At 39.7% G+C, this 21,458-nt stretch overlaps 1 protein-coding gene across 9 annotated transcripts in view; it reads left to right on the top strand.

Moving 5' to 3' along the window:
- Positions 1-21,458, top strand: part of PATJ (PATJ crumbs cell polarity complex component) — a 355,573-nt gene that overhangs the window by 265,389 nt on the left and 68,726 nt on the right. For 4 of the 9 annotated variants that reach the window (XM_049110354.1, XM_025427866.3, XM_025427862.3 and 1 more), the window contains 3 exons: positions 14,911-14,985; positions 19,609-19,698; positions 20,595-20,712. In XM_049110354.1, the coding sequence (XP_048966311.1) occupies positions 14,911-14,985; positions 19,609-19,698; positions 20,595-20,712 (283 nt within the window). The remainder of the gene's footprint in view (positions 1-14,910; positions 14,986-19,608; positions 19,699-20,594; positions 20,713-21,458) is intronic. The other 5 variants (XM_049110355.1, XM_035715868.2, XM_035715867.2 and 2 more) reach the window with 2 other exon arrangements.

The following is a 21,458-nucleotide window of genomic DNA, read 5'->3' as shown; positions in this document are numbered from 1 at the left end:
TGAGGGTAATTTTTAGATAATGTTTTATACTGTATTTCACCAAGATGAAAACCTTCTCCATACCTACTGACTACTGTCTCTCTTTTTCCCTCCTCTCCCTTTTCCACCTCCCTCTCTTTTTAACATTACAATTCTTTCTCACTGTTTCCAGTAGAATCTATGCATGGTCTAGTTGAGAGAGAAAGGAGAGCCTAAATTTAAACAACTTTTATATCATAAATACAATAGCCTACCATAAAACATTAGCCAAGTGTGTGGTCTTGGGCCAGGTACTTGACTACACTAACCATCAGTTTTCTCACCCGAGGAAGAACAGTAATCAGGATGTTAGGAGGAAACAAATAGGCTATAAGCTGTAAATCAAGGAGTAGAATACAGGACAGATAGTTGGTGTTCAGCAAGTTCATTCATTAATTCAACAAATATTTGCTTAATGCCAGTATGTTCCGGGCAATAGATATACAACAGTGAACAAAATGTAGAAAAATGCCCACTCTCAGGGCACCTAAGTGGCTCTGTCAGTTAAGTATCTGACTGTTGCTTTTGATTCAGGTCATGATCTCAGGGCTGTGAGCTCAAGCCTCATGTTGGGCTCCATGCGCTCAGCACAGGGTTTGCTTGAGACTTTCTCCCACTTTGCCCTCCCCCCAATAAATAAATACATCTTTTTAAAAATGCCTGATCTCCTGGGGACTCTATTCAGGATGAGTAGGGAGAGGAGAATAGATAATAAATTAGCAAAATATTAGACTGGGTCGTAAGAAATTGTTGTTTTTGTGGGTAAGAATTTTATATGGTACAACCTATGTGTTATTGTGTTATAAAGTATTAATAACAATTAAATGTCACTAGTTATCATGATTATTTCTACTATAAGATTGGTGCAAGGATTGCTACACTATCCTGGGATTATTGCCCCATGCATCTTGTCAGAGGACAGCATATGATTTGTATGGGTCTTAACTCTTTTCCCCCCTGTTTATGGTCAAGACAGTGGGAAACACTAAGCCCTAACCCTCTAAAAGTTGCTTGCTTGCTTCATATGGGGGACCTATGTCTCATCAGGCGCTATGCTGGCCCCTGCAAGAATGATCGGGAAAAACACACAAGCCTTGCTCTTCAGCAGCTGATCCTCTAGAATCAGTGAGGATAATAGAATTTGTATCTAGAAAATTAACACATACAGAAATATATTAGAAAAAACTGCTGTGCTACATGCATTCAAAAGTGGAAGGAAGACCATTTTATTCAGGGATGATTAGGGAAGGTTTCTTAGAATCATGGCCTCTAAAGTAAATCTCTGAAGATGAGAAAGCAATTGACTGGTGAGGTTGGCATAAATAGGAGGTTTACCAGCTAAACGGGTGTGGATTATGGAGTAGCGAGTAAGTACTGGGCTTTTGTGGGGCGACAACAAGCAATACAATTTGAACAGCAGACTCATAGAACTGAAGGAACTATATGCTGTGAATTATAGTTGAATTTATTCATCTTTATGTGCTCAGCGCTCAGTGGCTAAGTAGCTACATGGATACATGAATGTACAAGGTGCTACCTGTGAGAAACTATACTTCAGAGAGCTATTAAATTCAAGACTACCTGTTTTCAGAGCTAAGATTGAGCCACGGGTCAACATATTCCAGTACTGTTTTCGCTGTTTAATTATTGTTGGCTCCAGTCCATATCTAAGTAGTCCCTAGATTCTCAGCCAAGGGGTTGTAATAACTTCAGTGGTATTGGATTTCTCTAAAATATTTTTAAAGGGAGAATAACTTGTTTTTAGACAACTGATCAGATGATGGTTTGTGAAACATAGATTCCAATTGTGAGAGACTGGAGGCAGGGAAGTGTCTAGAATCTATTTCAGAAGTCTAGGTGAGAGCCTGTTAGGACTATTTTTTAAGCCTTTTAAAGGAACTTTTAAAAAGCTATCTGCACAGAGCTTTGCGACTTGCAAAACAAAGTGTTATTAGCTCATTAGCTTAATTTTCCAATATCTTAATTTTTTCTAAAATGATACTTTGCTTGTGATCTTCTTTAATTTTATCCTCAAAATAACCATATGTAAAAGGGAGGGCAGGAATTATTTATCACAGACTTACAGATGAGACCTTAATCTGCTTAGTGAAAAATCACAAAACAGGAAATTGGAAGAGCAGGGGCTCATCCTGAAGGGTCTCTGACTCCCTGGTATCTTGACATAGAAGGTCATGAATCCCTAAAGTAATTATTTTAATCTTTTGGATATCAACCTGTGTATTTATCATGTTGAGAATATCTGCATTAATATAATATGCTCTTTTGAGGCAGTAAAACTAAATTATCAAGAGTACAAATATTGGAGCCAGACTACTTGGATTCAAATCCTGACTCTGTCATTGACTAGCAATATAATCTTAGGCATATAACCTTTCTGTGCCTCAGTTTCTGCCTTTGTAAAATGGGAGAAGCAACCACGGTTGTTGTGAGAGCTGTTCCAGCTCTAAAGTACTATGCAGAACCATGACAGAGTGCACTGGAATCTCGGTACAAGGGTGAATTGTTAATAATGATGATTGTTATTCTGATTGAAACATTTAGGGTTGGCCACATAAGGATTAGCTGTTGTGTGCTAAGTGTTAAGGTGTAACTTAGGAAACCAAAGTGAATTTTTCAATCTGAAAAATGCAAATGCTGGTCATGATGGGGGTATTTATTGAATGCCTATGTGCTAGACATTATTCTAAGCTCGTTTACAGAACAGTCCTATGAGGTTAGTACTAGTATTATCCCCATTTAAGATATGAGGAAATGAAGGCATTGAAACATTAAATAATCAGTGGGGCCCTGGGTGGCTCGGTCAGTTGAGCATCTGACTCTTTGTTTTGGCTCAAGGTCAAGGTTATGATCACTCAAGGTCAAGGTCATGATCTCAGGGTCCTAGGGTCTGAGCTCTGTGCTCAGAGGGGAGTCTGCTTGAAGATTCTCTCTCTCCCCTCTTCTCTGTCTCTCTCAAATAAATTTTTTTTATTTTTTTTAACTTTTATTTATTTATGATAGAGAGAGAGAGAGAGAGAGAGAGAGAGGCAGAGACACAGGCAGAGGGAGAAGCAGGCTCCATGCACCGGGAGCCCGACGTGGGATTCGATCCCAGGTTTTCAGGATCGCGCCCTGGACCAAAGGCAGGCGCCAAACCGCTGCGCCACCCAGGGATCCCTCTCAAATAAATTTTAAATAAACAAACAAATAAATAATCACTCAGTGAAGCATAGATCCAGGTCCATGCACTGTCTCTAGAGTGCTAGTCTCTAAACCTCTATGCACTACTACCTTTCAGAGAGATACCTATAACAAAACTGAGGTCAAAGGACAATAAGAAAGTTACACTGGTATCTGAACTTCATGATTTTTCTTTCCCTTTTGTCTAAATCTTGACTTCAACATAGAAAACTCAGTCATAGAAACAGATAAAGATAGAGAAATTTACCTTTTACGTTAGCAAGTAAGGTTATAGAGACCTCCAAACAGATGTGTCATAAAATGAAGGAAACTAAAATTTTTTGAGAAGCTGGCCTGTGTTAGTCATTTTTGTACTGGTTATTTTATTTAACCCATGCTGCACATATTATTAGCCCTACCTTACTGAGGCTGAGAGGTGACAAGTATGTTCCTAAGGTCTTGCAGCAGGTAGGTGGTGTGGCTGGGACTCAAACCCAGTTCTTTTTGCCCCAAAAGCCCGTTTTCTCCTCATTGTGTAGTTCTCAGAGACCGTCTTTCTGGAATATCAGAAATATTATTATGTGGTCTATTTGTTCAAGCAACAAATATTAATTGAGTATATCTTGCTGTGTGCAGAAGAGTCAGTGATGAGCAGAACTATTAGGGCTTCTTAAAGAGCTTGAAGTGTTTGAGGACAAGTGTTCATGTCAGCTTGCTGTCTTTGGAAGCTCAGTGGCCAATGGGAGGGAAGGAGCAAGAGAAGAAAAGGAAGAGATATTACCGTTTTCTTCTAAGTAGCTAACCTCTGTTCTTGCTGCCACCTTTGGACCTCTAACCCTGTTGGATATCATAATTTTCTGCTCTTTATAGTAAACTGTAAAACCAGCTTACTTTTTCTTTTGTTCTTGTCTGTCTCCTTCTCCATGTTGTTACAGATACTAATAGTAAAATCATTTTAAAGCAACTAACTTACAACAAAATAATAAAAAGACAACTCAATTAAAAAGTGACAGGGGCACCTAGGTGGCTCAGTGGTTGAGCATCTACCTTTGGCTCAGGGTCCTGGAATCAAGTCTTGCATCAGGCTCACCACAGGGAGCCTGCTTCTCCCTCTCCCTATCTCTTTACCTCTCTCTGTGTGTCTCTCATGAATAAATAAATCTTTAAAAATAAATAAATAAAAATAATTTTTTAAAAGTGGGTAAGGATCCAAATAGGCATTTCTCTAAAGATATACAAATGGCCAATAAGCACATGAAAAGATGCCCAACCTCATTAACCATGAGGAAACTAAATGCACGTCAAAACCACAATAAAATACCACTTTACACCTACTAGGAGGACTATAATAAAAAAGACAGATAATAACAAGTATGGGGAAGGAGGTGGAGTGATTGGAACTCTCATACGTTGCTAGTGGGAATATAAAGTATATATTGCCAGTTTTAGAAAACAGTTTGCGGTTCTTTATAATATTAAACATAATTGTATTATCATACCATAATTTCACTCCTAGGTGTACACCAAAAAGGAATGAAAACATATGCATACAAAAACTTGTATGCTGATGTTCAAGCATTATTCATAATAGCCCCCAAATGGAAACAGCCTAAATGTCCACCATCTGACTAATAAATAAAATGTGAATTGAATAATTTCATTATTTATTGAATAAATAAAATGTGGTACATTATGCAATAGAATATTAGCAATAAAAGCTAATGAAGTACTGATACATGATACTACAACCACATATAATGTGTATGAAATGTCAAGAGATCCTCAGGGAGTCTGGTGAACTGAAAGTATGAAAGTGCATGGTTGCGAGAACTGGTGAGATAGAAACCAAACTGGAGCCACGCCATGTTAATGAGGTGATCTCTATGCTGAAAGCAGCGGGAGGCCACGCAGGACTTCAGGAGGTGACTCTAAACTGTAGCTGTGATGTGGTGATTAGGTTGGACAGGGGACAAGATGGACGCTGACTGATGAGCTGGAAGTTCATGGTAGCAATGGCCATCCGCAAGAGATGGTGACAACTGTATATTCTCATACTCTGTCTATGCAAAGATCTTCATAAACAGCAAGGTAAAAGAAGTTCCACAGAGGGTTGCCAGTAAAGATATTTACCTTTCTTGCCTCCAGTATGCAAACCTTCTGCGGTGTGTATTCTTTAAAACTTGCCTCTGAATGCAGGCTTGGAGCTATTTAAATGGCAATTGTTGTACCATCTGGGTCTTGAAAACAAGCGTCATCCCAGGACTTGGCCAGCAGCCCAAGATAAACCTGTTAGGAAATGCGCCCAATAGATGTGCTCAGCGTTCTTTCCCCAATTTATGAAACTGCTTAGCAACAATACAGTCTATGTGTCTATGTGTCAAATGATCCTTGTCATCATAGATCTGATAACAACAGCCTCAATAACATTTTAGATTTTTCAAAATGTTTCAAAATGTTTGGATTTTCCCAACTGTCCGCGATGATTTTACTGTTGTCTTTCATTGTGAAATACTTCTGACTCGTAGGGCAAGAATAGAAAAATGAGGGTATTTCGGTTGAATTCCATCTCAAAGAATTCTTTCTTTGTGAAGATTTTGGAATGTACAGGATAGCAAGATGCCTGAGGAAGCATGGGTTGTTTCTGAATTAACTATCACCAACATAAATGAGCTGTGACATGGAAATTCACGCTATAACTGACAGTGCATTCTATCATTGCAGAGTCCCCGCCAGCCACAATAGCAGCATTTTAGGAACACTGTTTGTTCTCCACTTGACATACTTGATCCATACAATATTTTCAAACATACCTGTTGAAAAATCAGTGTTGAGTGTTGTAGATACTACCCATGACTCCAAATGGCCTGATAGTACTTGCTCTCTCAAATGGAAAAGGCTATCAGATACAAATCATGGGCTCTGAAATCTGAACAGACTTAGATTTCACCTCTGCTCTTCACTAGGGAAAGTGCCATGTCCTGTCTATCTGCATTCTTCATCCAAAAATGGAGAAGGAGGATGTCCACCTCTCTGTTGTGAGGATTATGATTTTATACATGAAGCGCTTAGCACAGTGCATGGCAGGCAGTAAGGGCTCAGTAAATGTAGCTATTGTTTAATACCAGATTTTGCCTGTAAAATATCTAGGTGTGCCAGGACTTTCATTATTCAGTACACATTTCTTGAGAACCTGCAATGTGTCAAGCTCCAGGAATGTAAAGATAAATAAGACCTCTTTCATTCAGGAATACAACACATTAGGTCTGATGCAGAGGTCACAAACTGGCTGTCAGAGTTCCATCCAGATCTTATTTCACCTCCATGATGTGTTTTGAAGATGTTTGATTTTACAAATCAGGAGATAGTCACAGAAAATTCCAGGTTTCTCTTTTCTCCTGAAAACAGACCAGCATTCCAAGCTGCCCCATAAATCAATTAAGCACAGCCAGTTTATTTCTGTCCCGACTTTTCCAGCCATTTCCCCACCCCAACCTGTTTCCTGTATTCCTTGCCTGTAGACACCTGAGTCAGTCTGCATCCTGGCTCTAATGTTGGAAACAGAGCTAACCGGCTGGGTGGCGGGTGCTGTTACTAAGAAAAGAAAGCAAGGAGGAAGAGCATATTTGTAGGGAAGGGTGACTGACGTGGACTGAGTGTAAGATAACAGGCTTGAGAGGGCTGCTCGCCTAAAAGTAGCTGCACTCAGAAGTATTCAAATGTAATGATTTTTAAAACATACCTGTCAGACACAAATGGTTTACTGCTGATTCGAGTCCTTGGACTCCCATTCTGTAGCATGGGGATACACTGAGCAGGACAGCCTTTGCCTCAATCATTCCCACCCCAACTTCTCCCCTCACCCGACCACCTGGATTAGCTGAAACCCTGTCAGCGAGAGCTCCCTAGCACCCTCACATGCCTTTCTGCGGTTCTTGGCAACACTGGGAATTACTTAGATGAAGTTGCATGCAAATCTTGGCTGTGCCACTCATTTGAGTCTCTGGGCCTCAGTCTCCTTACCAATCAAATGGGGCTGGTAATAGGCTCAATCTCCTATAAAATATGAATCAATAGGGGGATCCCTGGGTGGCGCAGCAGTTTGGCGCCTGCCTTTGGCCCAGGGCGCGATCCTGGAGACCCGGGACTGAATCCCACGTTGGGCTCCCGGTGCATGGAGCCCGCTTCTCCCTCTGCCTGTGTCTCTGCCTCTCTTTCTCTCTCTCTCTCTCTCTCTCTGTGACTATCATAAATAAATTTAAAAAAAATTTTTTTTAAATATGAATCAATGCATTTAGAATGATGCCCTTTTGGAGCACGCAGGAAATGATGTGAAAGTGTTAACTACCATTATTCCTGACAGTTCTGAAAGTACTTTCAAGAGAAGATTTCACTGTTCACTGTGATATTTCCTTCAACTGGCACAGTGTCTGGGACATAATAGGCCTATAATGCTAAACATGCTTAATTTCTGCTCCCTTTGAAAGATAAGATGTACAATATGGGTTTTAGATTATAGGACCTTAAAAATGATGTCGACAAATAGGACTTCTCCAGAGAAGTGAAAACGGGCTCAAAGAACAATGTGTGAGCAGCACTGCGTTTCTGACAAGCTCCAGAATTTAGCAACTAGGGCACTTAGACTCAGTTAAGAAGGTCTGAGCTCTGGGCTCATTCCCTTCTCTGGATTCTTGGTGCTAATGATTATGATTGTAAAATTATTTTCTCAGTTTAGAAAAATCTGATTAGCAACAGTCTCCTTCCAGGCAAGCCGAATTTCACATAGCAGGTCTTCACAGCAGACCAGTCAAAGAGGTTGGGAGTGGAAACAAGCCAGCAGACATCAAAGATGGGAATTCGTGTTAAAAATGTGCACCTCAAAAAAAAAAAATGTGCACCTCTATTTCTGCTGTTTTTGAGTTCATGAGGTTACCTTTACCTGTTCCCCACAGGTCTCTATATTATCTTCATTTACAATGCAGAGGGAGAGAGAAGAGGAAAAAGCCAAAAGCTTTCCTCTTGTGACTTTCATGAAGGGAACAGACTTGACGGTATATCTACTGTCTTTTTTGTTTATGACCAGGAAAGGGAAATTTATCATGTAGGCAAATCTCAAGTGATTTTCAGAAATATAAGATATAAAGTACAATGAGCTGTGAAAAATGCCACATATTTGAATGCACTTGAACTCTGCCATTGGCAGTTTGCATACTGTCACAAAAGAGAGGCCAGTGCTGACTCAGACATGGTCTCTCTGGCTTCTTACAAGAGAATTCCTAGGCTCTTGCCATAGATGCAGTTTTCATATTGGATCTGAAACAGAAAGTAAGATTCGCACGGTGACATCTGCTCCGTTAGCCAAACCAGAATTCCTGCAGTTCTTGATGGACTACAAATTGAGGGTAAAAATGGATTTTAAGTAGACAATCCAGCTTTTTTAAAATGAGCAGGCTATATATCTGAGCATTCCAGCCTGGAATTAAGACATATAATCATCAGAACATTTAAAGCTATTTTTCCAAGCTGGGATGCTAGCACTTTAAAAAACACTCAGGAATAATTTGTAATCAAGCACAGTAGTCAAAATGGATAAACTGTTACTGATTATCACTTAAATTTTTTTTCAAGCAAAATAAAATATAAAAATTGATAAACTTAACCTGTATCAGAAATCGCATGGCATATTATTCCCATAAAAGTTAAAATTCTACACTAAACTCGTTATCTTCCTCTACAGATCTATTTCTTCTCATTTTTTTATGTTATTATTTTAAACATTAGAGACAGTATCAGCCTCCTACTTATCCAGATTCAAAACCACAGTCAGCTTTTACTAATCTCTCTCCTTGTTTGCTTCAACTGAATCATTTGCAAAGTACGATTGATTCTAGGGACACAACATGAAGCAAAATAGATTGCATCAGACTTTGGAATTTTACAGACCAGAAAGTTTTCAAGAAGAACATTGGGAATACAGAGATACTCCTCTTCTTCCCACCCACCCACCCACCCACCCCCCAGTAACGAAAACCAAGGAAATAGAGAGTTGAGCATGTGAATTTGCCATTTTGTAAGTCAGGAAATCGTCAAGGTTCAGTGATTCCAGAGGGTTCAACTTATTAAAGTCCTCTCTCCTCCCAATTACTTCCATATATAATTACCATAATGTCACATAGGAAGAGCCATTTTAACACTAAAAATTTAGGTAGGGCGCAGTTTTAAAGGGCAGTCCTTGAAACTGAATAGATTTAGTTTTATGAAGAACTCTCCATGTGGTTATTTTGCATATTTCCCACAAATCAGTTGAAGCTCACAGATCCCTCATGAGTCTAACTTTTTAGTATTACTGACAAGAGGTGAAAACTTGGACTTCGGAGTCGGATAGTGGTTTGCATCCACATTTCTCTACCTATAGTTAAGGACAAATTAGACCTCCCTAAACCTCAGCTGCTGCTTCATAGGTTAATGTCAGCGATCTCTCAGAGAGGCAGTGTGGCATGATCACTCATGTGAATCAAACACATAAGGCTTTGAATCCTTACTGTGATGCTTAGTGGCCCTAAGCCTTTGGGCAAGTGTGTTAACTTCTGAAATACTCAGGTCACTCATCTGCAAAATGAACATGGTAATAATAATGTTTTCGTGATGGGGAGGATGGAGATAAACATTGTGTTCAGATGCTCACAGATATTAAGTGATCAACATATGATGGAGGATATTATTATTATTACTATTACTACTACTGTTTTTGTTGGGATAAATGAGGTAATATTTTTTAAGTGCCTACTAAGTGACAACATAATGAATAGCCAATAATAGTTTCCTTCTTACACAGAAATCTAAAATTCAATACACAAAAAGGAATGCATGAGAATAATGGCAGCTAACACTGTCATAGCATTTCCTATGTGACCCAAAAGGCATCGTTCTAAGTGCATTGATTCATATTTTATAGGAGATTGAGCCTATTACCAGCCCCATTTGATTGGTAAGGAAACTGGGGCCCAGAGACTCAACTGAGTGGCACAGCCAGGATTTGCATGCAACTTCATCTAAGTAATTCCTAGTGTTGCCAAGAATCGCAGAAAGGCATATGAAGGTGCTGGGGAGCTCTTGCTGACTGGGCTTCAGCTAATCCAGGTGGTTGGGTGAGGGGAGCAGTTGGGGTGGGAATGATTGAGTCAAAGGCTGTCCTGTTTAGTGTATCCCCATGCTACAGAATGGGAGTCCAAGGACCCAAATCAGCAGTAGATCATTTGTGTCTGACAGGTATGTTTTAAAAATCATTAAATTTGAATACTTCTCAATGTGACTACTTTTAGGCTGAGCAGCCCTCTCTACCTTGCTGTCTAATACTCCATTCATTTCCTTCATCTCCAGTTAGCTACCTGAGTTTGTTGTCCTGATACATCTTTTCTGGGCTTCACCTCATTTTAATCAGTAGTCTCTTGATTGCAAGCGATAAAACCTCAGCTTGACCTTACAGACAAAGAAATTTACTGATCAGCTACAGGTCCTTTTTACATTACTACAGGAAAGACAGGGTTGACAGCCTTGCGGACATTTGGAACCTGAATCCTGGTGCTGCCAGAGGTATCTAGATGTCTCTTTGATTCTTTTCTACTGTGCACTTGCTTCCTCAGCATAGTGGGAGCTTGGCCACCAAAAGCTCCTCAGCCTCTCAGCCAGAAAGGGGCTGACTCTCTTCCCTTGGGTCCATTTTGGAAAATCCACAGGATGTTCTTGTGTGTTCCAAATGTCTACCCTTGGACCAATTACTTTAGCTGGACAGGCAGGGCATGTTGATTTACCCAACTTTGGGGTGGAAGTCAACCAGCTTTGGTGATTATAAACTGGACATCCTCATTATATCTCTTATACAGAATATTCCCAGTGTTGCTTTTTATGTCCACTCCTTAAAAGCTCATTTTCTTGATCACAGTAATTTGTTTGGCCCACAAAGCATTTTCTTTCAGGAGTTTATAGTACTGTAACATAATGCACACAGAATGTGTTCTGTCGGTTTGTTTCATGAAATGAGATAATCCTTCCCCACTCCTTTCTCAGCCTTCTTCTTTAGAGGTCCCCTGTGCAAAGTCAACACCTGAGAATGTCCCAGAATCTCAGCTTTAAAGGCACTAAGAACTCCCTTGATGCAGTAGTTGGGAGATTAGCAAGTTCTAAATTTATGTTTAAACACAAAACAGAAAAAAGTGACGCACCCTAGGTCACTGCAGTGGCTAGTGCTGTGAATTTTTTTTGCCTGCCCAAGCTCAAAATAAGCTGGCATGACTTGTTCTGACTTAATGTTGAATCTAAAAATGGAATCACTATGTTAAGGTTGGCTCCTGAGAATCTCATGTGTGTCGTTGGGAGGAGGTAAACAGCACTTTGCCTTTCCCTTGTGGTTCATCCTTGGTTAAGAGCCGGAGCTCTGCAGCACAATGCGTCTGGATTAAGTTTTGGTTCAGCATATACTTCAGCTTCTCGTGCCCCACTTAACTCTGAACTGAGGATAATAATACTTCTCCCATAGATCTGTTGTGTGTACATCAGCATCTGAAATGGGAATGGTATCTAGCTCAGTAATTGGCACAGTCAGGGCTCAGTAAATTTTAGCTGTCGTCATCATCACCATGAACTGGCCCCGTCCCTTGACCCAGAGGTGTAAGGGTAATCAGTGTAAGAAATGGGACAGGGTGTTGGACCAGATGCTTTTCAGAGCTCTGATTTCCTCATCTCATCCTCCCCTCATTTTGAGGGCAAGAGAAAGGAAAGGAAACTGCCACTTCTCAGGCACCTACTAACTGCCACACACCTCCCTATTCAAAGTTATTCAGTTTCCATAACTTTTTCTCTAATATCTGTCTCACCAGGTATGTAAATGTCGTAAGTGCAAGGCCCCATTGGTCTTCTTCATTTCTGGCACAGAGTAGATGCTCTGTAAGCATGTGTTGAATTCAACTTTGCTGGCAGCCCCTTATTTAGGTAGCTGTTACTGTATTCTTACTGTTGCTAAAAATGAAGGTTTCTGAGCACTACTGCTGCTAATAAGTGATGGAACCAATCTGAACCCAGACTTTTCTGGCTACTATTCCGGTGCCCTTTTTATTTACAAGTGCAAATGAGGATGCATTCAACCAATTAGTAGTAGCCCTGTGCAATATGCAAATTGGGTTTTTAAGTCTTCAGCTGGGGAGGTCAGCTCCTTCGTCCCACGATAGTTAATCTGGGTTTAAACAAAGGTAAAATTGCAGACATGCAGTATCATTTTCAAATAGAAACGCTTCTGCTCTTTGGAAGGCCGTTTGATCCACACTGGAAGGCACAATACCCTGAGCATTTATACGGCAGTTTAGAAGTTTTATTCTAAAAATTCTTGGGAGCACCATTTATTGACCTCCCATGTCTGTCTTTTTTCAACTGTGATCCTTTTAAGTGGAGGCCACAGGATCACCTTCACTGTGCATCCTTTCTTTCATGGCTGACTCTGAAATCCACCCAGGTGCATTTAAGATTTGAGTTCCTAAACTTTGATTCATTCAGCACTAGCCCTTTACCAAGCTCACGGTCTATTCTTCCTTATGTTGAAGAAACAAATAAGACAAAGTCAATCATATTAGCATATGGGAGACAGACACATAAAAAGGTACAACACAATGTTGCATAAATTGTGATAAAATAAATTGCTCATGCTGTGGATGGGGCTCAGGGGAAGAATTATGACATGAAGTAACTTCTGAATTCGTGTCACGTAATCTGTTTAGGAGCAAAGCTTGTAGGGGTAGGTTGCGGGGAGGGTTGTTAGGAGGAGTTCTAGAGTATTTGTCCCATACGGGAGAAATTTAGGGAGAATCTATATCTAAAGGAGAAAGAGCTAGAGTCCTTAAAAAATAAGTGGACAGGGGATCCCTGGGTGGCTCAGTGGTTTAGCACCTGCCTTTGGCCCAGTGCATGATCCTGGGGTCCCGGGATTGAGGCCCGGGTCCGGCTCCTTGCATGGAGCCTGCTTCTCCCTCTGCCTCTCTCTCTCTCCGTGTCTATCATGAATAAATAAATAAATAATTTTAAAAAATAAGTGGACAAATAAGGGAAGTCACAATCATCTAGGGGACCTAGGCTGTAGTCTCAGGATATTACACAGTGGGGTTAAATCTCTCAGGTTGTAAACCATTAGTGAATTGATGAGATTGTAGCCTAATATAATAATAATCAATGGTTGGGCATGACCTGATCATTAACTGTTGTATTGTTACGAATCTGTTGGGAGCCTGTTGAATTAAGGGCATGTCAGTATGTTCAAAAAAAGAAACCTGGATGGGGGCGGGGGATATCAGATAGGACTCCAGCATTCCCCAAAGGAGAAAGTGTCCTGTCTGCATGATTATTTTTCCCCAACCCAGAGGCAGCATTGGGAATCTGGGTGTATCAGAGCTCAATTCCATTTACTATCATCATTAACATCTTTATTACATATTTGTTGTTTGCCAGGTACCATGCTAAGTGCTTTTCGTGTATTGCTTCATTTCATCCTTTCAGCATCACTGTAGCGTAACAACCTTTACTTTTTCCCATTTTATAAATGAGGAGACCAATTGAGGCTTGGAGATTCAGATAATCTGCTCAGGGTTGCAGAATCTCCTCAATTTAAGAGTTGAAGAACGAGGGTCACAAACTCTATCACTTTGTCATACACATCACACATTTCGTGTCATCTTCAGATAGCTTACCTACCTGCAGTCTGTATGGTAGACCTACTATCTGGTGTCTCAGACATTTACCGAGGCTAGAGTAAGCCCATCCTTTCTCCTGTCCAAATCGTTCTATCTACCAGATCCCTACTTTGTCCTAGTCCAAATGCAGGAGTTCATGCCTCAGAGTAAACCATCAGATGATAATTTCCCTTGTAACTTTACATATACAGAAGGATGAAATGTGGTGGGAAGCACACATAGGCATTATGTTCAATTTGTTGGTGTCAATAAACTGCCCTTTAAGTATGCATTGGTTTCTTATGTGTTTTGGTAGTTTATTTCTCTCTTAAGTGTGGACTCTGCACTCTTCCGTGGGGTTCAGGACTAACTTAACTCTGCACCCCATCCCAACCCCCACCCAGCATCTTTCGTGAATGGCATTTTGCCTCTAATTGAATGTCTGGAGGGAAGAAAAAATTCTAATATCAGAGTTCAAACCCTGAAAGAACTAAGTTTCAGTACAAATACAGATACAGAGATTATTGGAATGGCAAAAGAAGAAAAATCTCGGGATCCCTGGGTGGTGCAGCAGTTTAGCGCCTGCCTTTGGCCCAGGGCGCGATCCTGGAGACCCAGGATCGAATCCCACATCAGGCTCCCGGTGCATGGAGCCTGCTTCTCCCTCTGCCTGTGTCTCTGCCTCTCTGTGTGTGTGTGTGACTATCATAAATAAATAAAAATTAAAAAAAAAAAAGAAGAAAAATCTCTAGCTGAAGTGACCATCAGTGGGTATCTGATAGATTTAAAGCCTGATAGATCTGAAAGGGCCCAAAAGAAGCCTTTGGAAATGACAAGGCTGCACTCGTTTCTGAGAGTTAGTTCAGATGAATGAACAGAACTTTTGTGACCAGTGCTTTAGTCATTTTATTGTAGAGCCAAAGCCTCCATGGTATTTGTTAAAGTTGGAGAATGCACTTGGGCCCTACAATGCTGTTAAGTGGTTGTATCTTTTACATTTCAGGAGGACATCTCCCAGGTGGCTGGTCAAGGCATGGTGGCAGGTCAGCAGAAGGCACTGGATTGCCCAACTGACAATGTATGTAATTTGACTTTAGGTTTTGCTCTACTGGGATGATATGTATTATAAAGGGGTTCCAGAAAAAAAGAAAGTGAATGCAATGAAATTAGATCCTTTATTACTTGCTATAAGCCTATGGTGTGTCTTACAACTTGAAGTCAGCCCACAGCCATATCACTGATTCTGTTCAAGGTGTGTGGATATATTCTCTGTGCATCTTCCTGGACCAAGTACCCTGAGCAGGTGTTTAAATGTGAGCCATCCCCACAAACACACCTGCACTTAAATTCTGAGAGTGATGTGTCTTACTGAATGACATTAATAAAAATTTTAAGTGGGAGAATTTGTAGTTCTGTAAAAATATAAATATAATAACTTTGGTGTTCCTTACATTTTGAGTTCCCTTTTCTTAAAAAAAGAACCATAAATTTCTGTCAAACTTTTGCACTTTCGTTCCCATTAGTTTTTTCTTTTTAAAATCTTGATTCGGGGGATCCTTGGGTGGCTCAGCAGTTTGGTGCCTGCCTTTGGCCCAGGGCGTGATCCTGGAGTCCCGGGATCGAGTCCCGTGTCGGGCTCCCGGCATGGAGCCTGCTTCTCCCTCCTCCTGTGTCTCTGCCTCTCTCTCTCTCTCTCTCTCTCTCTCTCTCTCTCTCTATGTCTATCATAAATAAATAAGTCTTGAAAAAATATTTTTTAAAAAATCTTGATTCGTATTTCTATGTGCTAGGTTATACTTTCATACTACTGAAATTTACATTACTGTATTAACTATTTTTATGTTTAAGAAACTAGAGCTTACATGATATTTCAAACATTGCCAAAGGAAATACCTTTGAAAAGTCTCCAAACTTATATGCTAAAAACCTAAATAAAAATGAGTAGGTGTAGGGGTGCCTGGGTGACTCAGTCGCTTGAGCATCCAACTCTTGATTTCAGCTCCAGTATGATCTCAGATTCATGGGATTAAGCCTCACATTGGGTTGTACGCTCAGTGGGAAGTCTGCTTGAGACTCTTTCCTCTCCCTCTGCCCTTTCCCCTGCTCATTCATTCACACACTCTCTCTCTCTAAAAGAAATTTCTAAAGAAATGAGTATTGGGGTTCCAGGCTGGCTCAGTCAGTAGAAGATGAGATTCTTGATCTCATGGTTTTGAGTTCCAACCCATGTTGGGAGTAGAGATTACTTAAAAATAAAATCTTAAAAAAAAAAAAAACTTTAGGAGCACCTGAGTGGCTCAGTCATTTAAGTACCTGCCTTCAGCTCAGGTCATGATCCCAGGGCCCTGGGATTGAGCTCCATGGCAGCCTCCCTGCTCAGTGGGCAGCCTACTTCTCCCTCTCCTCCCCTCTTTTGCTCTCTCTCTTGCTACCTGTCTCTCACTCTCAAATAAATAAATACAATCTTTTAAAAAAAACTTTTAAAAAATGAGTAGGTGTAAAAAGAACCTTAAAAATAACCAGATTTGGTTCAACTGGAAACATGTAAGCAACTCTTTAAAATTTAAGACCAAATTTTTTACTTTATATAATGTATTTGTAAATACTACTAATATGCTAATGCTTTATATGCTGCCACTTATCTCAAGACACATATCAGGCATCCCTAAAATGTTACAACCATAGAACTGTAGATCTGGGACTAAGTCTAAACACCACCTACCCTTTCTTTTCCATGCCGAAAAATGAGCACTTAAATATCTAAAGTATTGTTCTTTGGGAAAGTGATTATAACCTTTTCCATTGCTGCAGAAGAGAACCAGCCCCAGGTCAGTGTGCAACTCCTGCTGTGAGGCAGTGTCAGCTCATTATGAAGAACTTCCCAACCCCTTGAGCTGTTCCAAACCACTCTGAGCTGTTCCAAACCCAATCCCAATGGTTTTCAATCAGGAACTTACCTGGTCATTTATTATCAAAGGACATAAAAACACTAATAGCTATTATCAGTTGAAATCTTTAACTGTTTCTGGCATAGTGATAGGTTTATTTATGTCCTTTGATCTTTACAACAAGCTCACAGGGCTTAGAGATATCACTACCAATTTATAGATGAGGAAGTTTAGGTTAGGGAGGTGGAAGTGACTTGTCTTTGGCCACACTGCTAATCAGTACTAGCAAACTCAACACTTCATATCTTCTTTTGAATGGTGGTTTTTGTTTTCCCATCATAAAGACCTGATGAACTGTAAACTCTTTCCCAGAAAAACACTGTTAAACATAATTTTGGTACAACACAGAATTTTTATAATTCCCAAAATGCCTTTTGTGGCTCTCTTTGAAATTCATTTACCCTGGGTTAAGAATCCATGGTTTAACTTTAAGCAGTAATTCTTGAAACAAACAAAACGTGCCTGGGCTCCAACCTAGGTACCAATTTATTTGGTCTAGGATGGGGGGAGTCTCAGCATCCATAAATTTTTAAAACTCTGTAGCAATTTCTATTATGAAGACAGGGTTTGAGAACCACTGGTTTAATTAGGTTGGATAACCTAGAACATCCATTTCACTCTCATGATTGAACAGAAGACATTAAACAGCAAATCCAACCTTTCTTATCTATTATTCTTAGTAGTTTGGTTTTGTACCAATGGATAAGTCACAAGAGTACACATTTCATCCATCACCACAAGAGGTCTGTCTCTAAAAATGTATGTTGGCAGATGCCTGGGTGGCTTAGTGGTTGAGCATCTGCCTTCAGCTCAGGGCATGATCTCAAGGTCCCAGGATCAAGTCCTGCATCAGGCTTCCTGCATGGAGCCTGCTTCTCCCTCTGCCTGTGTCTCTGCCTCTCTCTGTGTGTCTCTTGTGAATAAATAAATAAAATTTTTATTAATTTATTTATTAATTTAAAAAATAAATATATATGTTGCACATTTCCCTTGGTTTCTATGGACTATTTCCTTGTTTGTTTTTTTGTTTTTGTTTTTGTTTTTGTTTTGTTTTGTTTTGTTTATTTCCTTGTTTTTTAATTGAGTTCAATGCTATCAATATCTGTTGGAAACATGCGCAATGAAAGCGGATGCTACCTGGAGCTGGGATGTAATGATTACCATAGACATTCCTATTTTAAAAATCACATGATTCAAAAATAAAATCAAATAAATAAAAATTTCAAAACTAAAATAAAAATCACATGGTTCTGCAGCACCTGCGTGGCTCATCAGTTAGGTGTCTCTTTGGTTCAGCTCAGGTCATTATCTCATGGATTGGGCTCTGGGCTCAACAAGAAATCTGTTTGAAGATTCTCTCCCTCTGCCCCTCCCCCTCAGTCATGTACTCTCTTTCTCTCTCCTTCTGTCTCTCTCCCTCTCAAATAAATAGATATTTTTTAATCACATGATTTTTTTCATAAAAGAACTCTTTAGCTTGCATTCAGCTTTGTTATTGATGTTCTTTTTAAAAGTGATATAAAACAAAAGTTGAACATAAGTACTGTATGAGTTAAGGTTAGGCTCAATCTCTAAAAGAAGTTTCTCTTCTACATAAAGTTTGGGTATAAGCAGCCTAAGGATGATACGGTGTCTCCACAGTGTCACAGACTCAGGTGCCTCTTATCTGACTACCATTCTTATTAGATTACCATCCTCAAAAAATGCATCCATTTTTTGGTCTGAGATGACTGCTCTGGGTATTGTCATCCCATCTGCATTCCAGTTAGGGAGAAGAGGAAGGCAAATGAAGAAAATGACCTGAAAATTGTACAGTTCACATCTGTTTACATCCTACTGACCAGGACTTAGTCTGCAGATGTATCTAGCTTCGGACACTGGAAAATGTGGTCCTCAGAGTAATTGATATCTAGGTGATTCCATTGTTTAATTTTCTGGTAGTCATTTTTCCACTTCCCTCTCTTTTAAATCACTAAAAATATGTCTTTGAATAAGTCTTTTTGAGTAAGTTACAGTCATTATTAAATGCTGTTGAGAAAAACTGCAGAAAAGAAGATGAACATCCATAGAATCAGTGCCCAGAAGCTGTTTGATAAATATTTTATATCTGTAGCATTCTGGGGTGCCTGGCTGGCCCAGTCAGTAAAACATGCAATTCTTGGTCTCAAGATTATGAGCTCGAGCCCCCGATGGGGGTGGAGATTACTTAAAAATAAAATCTTTAGAGATGCCTGGGTGGCTCAGTGTTTGAGCATCTGCCTTTGGCTCAGGACGTGATCCCAGGTGCTGGGATCAAGTCTCACATTGGGGTCCCCTCGGGAAGCCTGCTTCTCACTCTGCCTGTCTCTACCTCTCTTGGTGTCTCTCATGAATAAATGAATAAAATCTTAAAATAAATAAAAATAATATCTTTAAAAAATAAAATAAATAATGTGTAGCTTTCTTTCGCTACTGACTTTCAGTCTGATCTCTTCCTGTAAATAGCTGTGTGATTTCAGATAGGTCACTTACATTGGTTTCTTTATCTGGAAAAGGAAGTAATATTGTCTAACTCTCCAGGTTCTCAGGATCAAATGAATTCATGGATGTAAAAGTGTTTTTTAAAAACTGGAAAGCAGAATGCAGATACAAAATGGCTGGTGGTGTTTTAGTTTTTATATCCTGCACAGTGCCTTGTATTGAGGTACAGCCTTCCACTGACAGCATCTCGAGGTGTCATTGTTCTGGAGCAGTTACCTTGATCCTATTTCTAGACTCCAGAGACAGCCTGGTGCTTCACCGCCTCTACCAGAATCTTCCAGCTGGGGATGGGTTCCCTGGCTAACTACAGATCCAGAAGGCAGGTCAGGTCACTACCTATATTTCTTAACTGCCTGTTAAGCACGCATGGAGTCTTTTTGGTTTTTCTCTGTTATACTAATACTCATTGGAGATATTATCAACAAAAATCCAGAATTACAAATTAATTTTCCAAAGCTCACACAGCAAAGGTCTCTGTACTTTCGTTGAATTACAAATTCATTTTCAACGGTGAACTTCCATGTCTTCATTTCGCTCTTCTATATCCATTCATTGACTCATTCACTCACTCACTGATTTATTCATTCATTCATCAAACATTTATTGAGGCTCTACTGTTTTCCAGGTACTGGGAATCAAGGGTGAATAAGGTATAGTTCTTCAGGGTGAATTAAAATGTAATTGGTGTACCTGGCACTTAGTAGACCTTTAATGGATGCTTATTTCTTCTTCCTGGCCTTCATGTTGCTCAATTAACCTGCCTAATGCATTTAACTATTGTGAATGTATCCAGAAGAGAAGGATATTATTGTGTGCTCAGAACATCTGCAGTATAGAATGCTTTTCAATGGGCACAACATAGTTATGTGGACTTCACACTGATTTCATCAGAATAAATAGAAATTGTAAAAATTTTTGTTCTGCTTCCTAACCCCAGCATCATATAGAGACCACAATGATAGAGTCTCATCAACTGTTATCCTTCTTCCCTTCCTCCATCCATCCTTCCCTGAAGCATTTTAGATGTAAATTTAAATAGGGAACCATGGGGGAGGGAATAGAAATCATCCTAACTCCCTCCTGCCACCTCTTCCACTTTAAAGTCTCAGAAGACATTTTTGGAGTGCCACCATTGTTTTGGTAACAACACACCAGTTTTAAAGTCTTATCCATTAGTTATTGTTATCCTCTTTGACATTCATCTAATTTTCTTTTGTAGGCTGTCAGCCAGATGAAACCACAAAAATATTCAACAAAAGTCTCCTTCAGTTCACAAGAGATACCATTAGCACCAGCTCCATCATACCATTCAACAGATGTGGATTTCACAAGCTATGGTATGACGCTTTCTGAATTGACTCCTCAAACATGAGAAAAGGAGGGGATTATGATATCCTGAAAAGAGCACTGGACCAGGAGTCAGGAAGCCTAGCTTTGCACTCTTCCTCCACTTCCTTAGCTCCGGGACTTGGGCAGGTCACCATTCACCTCACCTGCTATTGGGATTGCCTACTGCTTATTGAGTATGAAAGTACTAGAACAAAAAAGGCCCTCAGTAAATACTGTTCGCATCTGAGGCTTACAAACTATTCTGTAATCTCGCCAAAAGATTGTGTTTAGTGTATAAGTAATATCTCTTAAAAATCATATTCAGTCAAATGTTAGCCTTGCATATGTTGATGTAAGTTATTTGAAGACTGTTAATTTTCAGTGCTTAAAGACATGAGTATTCAGTTTCTGGCTGAATTATGCTGACTGGCAGTTGAAAATAGAATTTAAAATGAGTAATGAGTATTTCCACTTTGTTTTTATGTGATAGAAGTCCATTAAAAAAAAAAAGTGCCCTATTTAAAACACTGCTTACCAGTGGCAAAGCACAACCCTGCATGAATTTAGCAGGACTGACACCTTTATGTATTTGTCTTTTACATTTTCTTCATAAATATTAACTCACTAAAAATTTAGCAAGCAGGTATTATTTTAAAGCACTAGATTTTTGCTAAAATACTTGATGAATATGGTCAGCAAACTATAACCCATGGGTCACATTTGGCCCACCATCTGATCTGTTTTTGTGCGGTCT

This window comes from Canis lupus, chromosome 5, assembly GCF_003254725.2.
Source record: "Canis lupus dingo isolate Sandy chromosome 5, ASM325472v2, whole genome shotgun sequence".
Taxonomy (NCBI): Eukaryota; Metazoa; Chordata; class Mammalia; order Carnivora; family Canidae; genus Canis; species Canis lupus.
The sequence above is the reverse complement of the archived record's forward strand: the minus strand, read 5'-3'. Positions and strand labels throughout refer to the sequence as shown.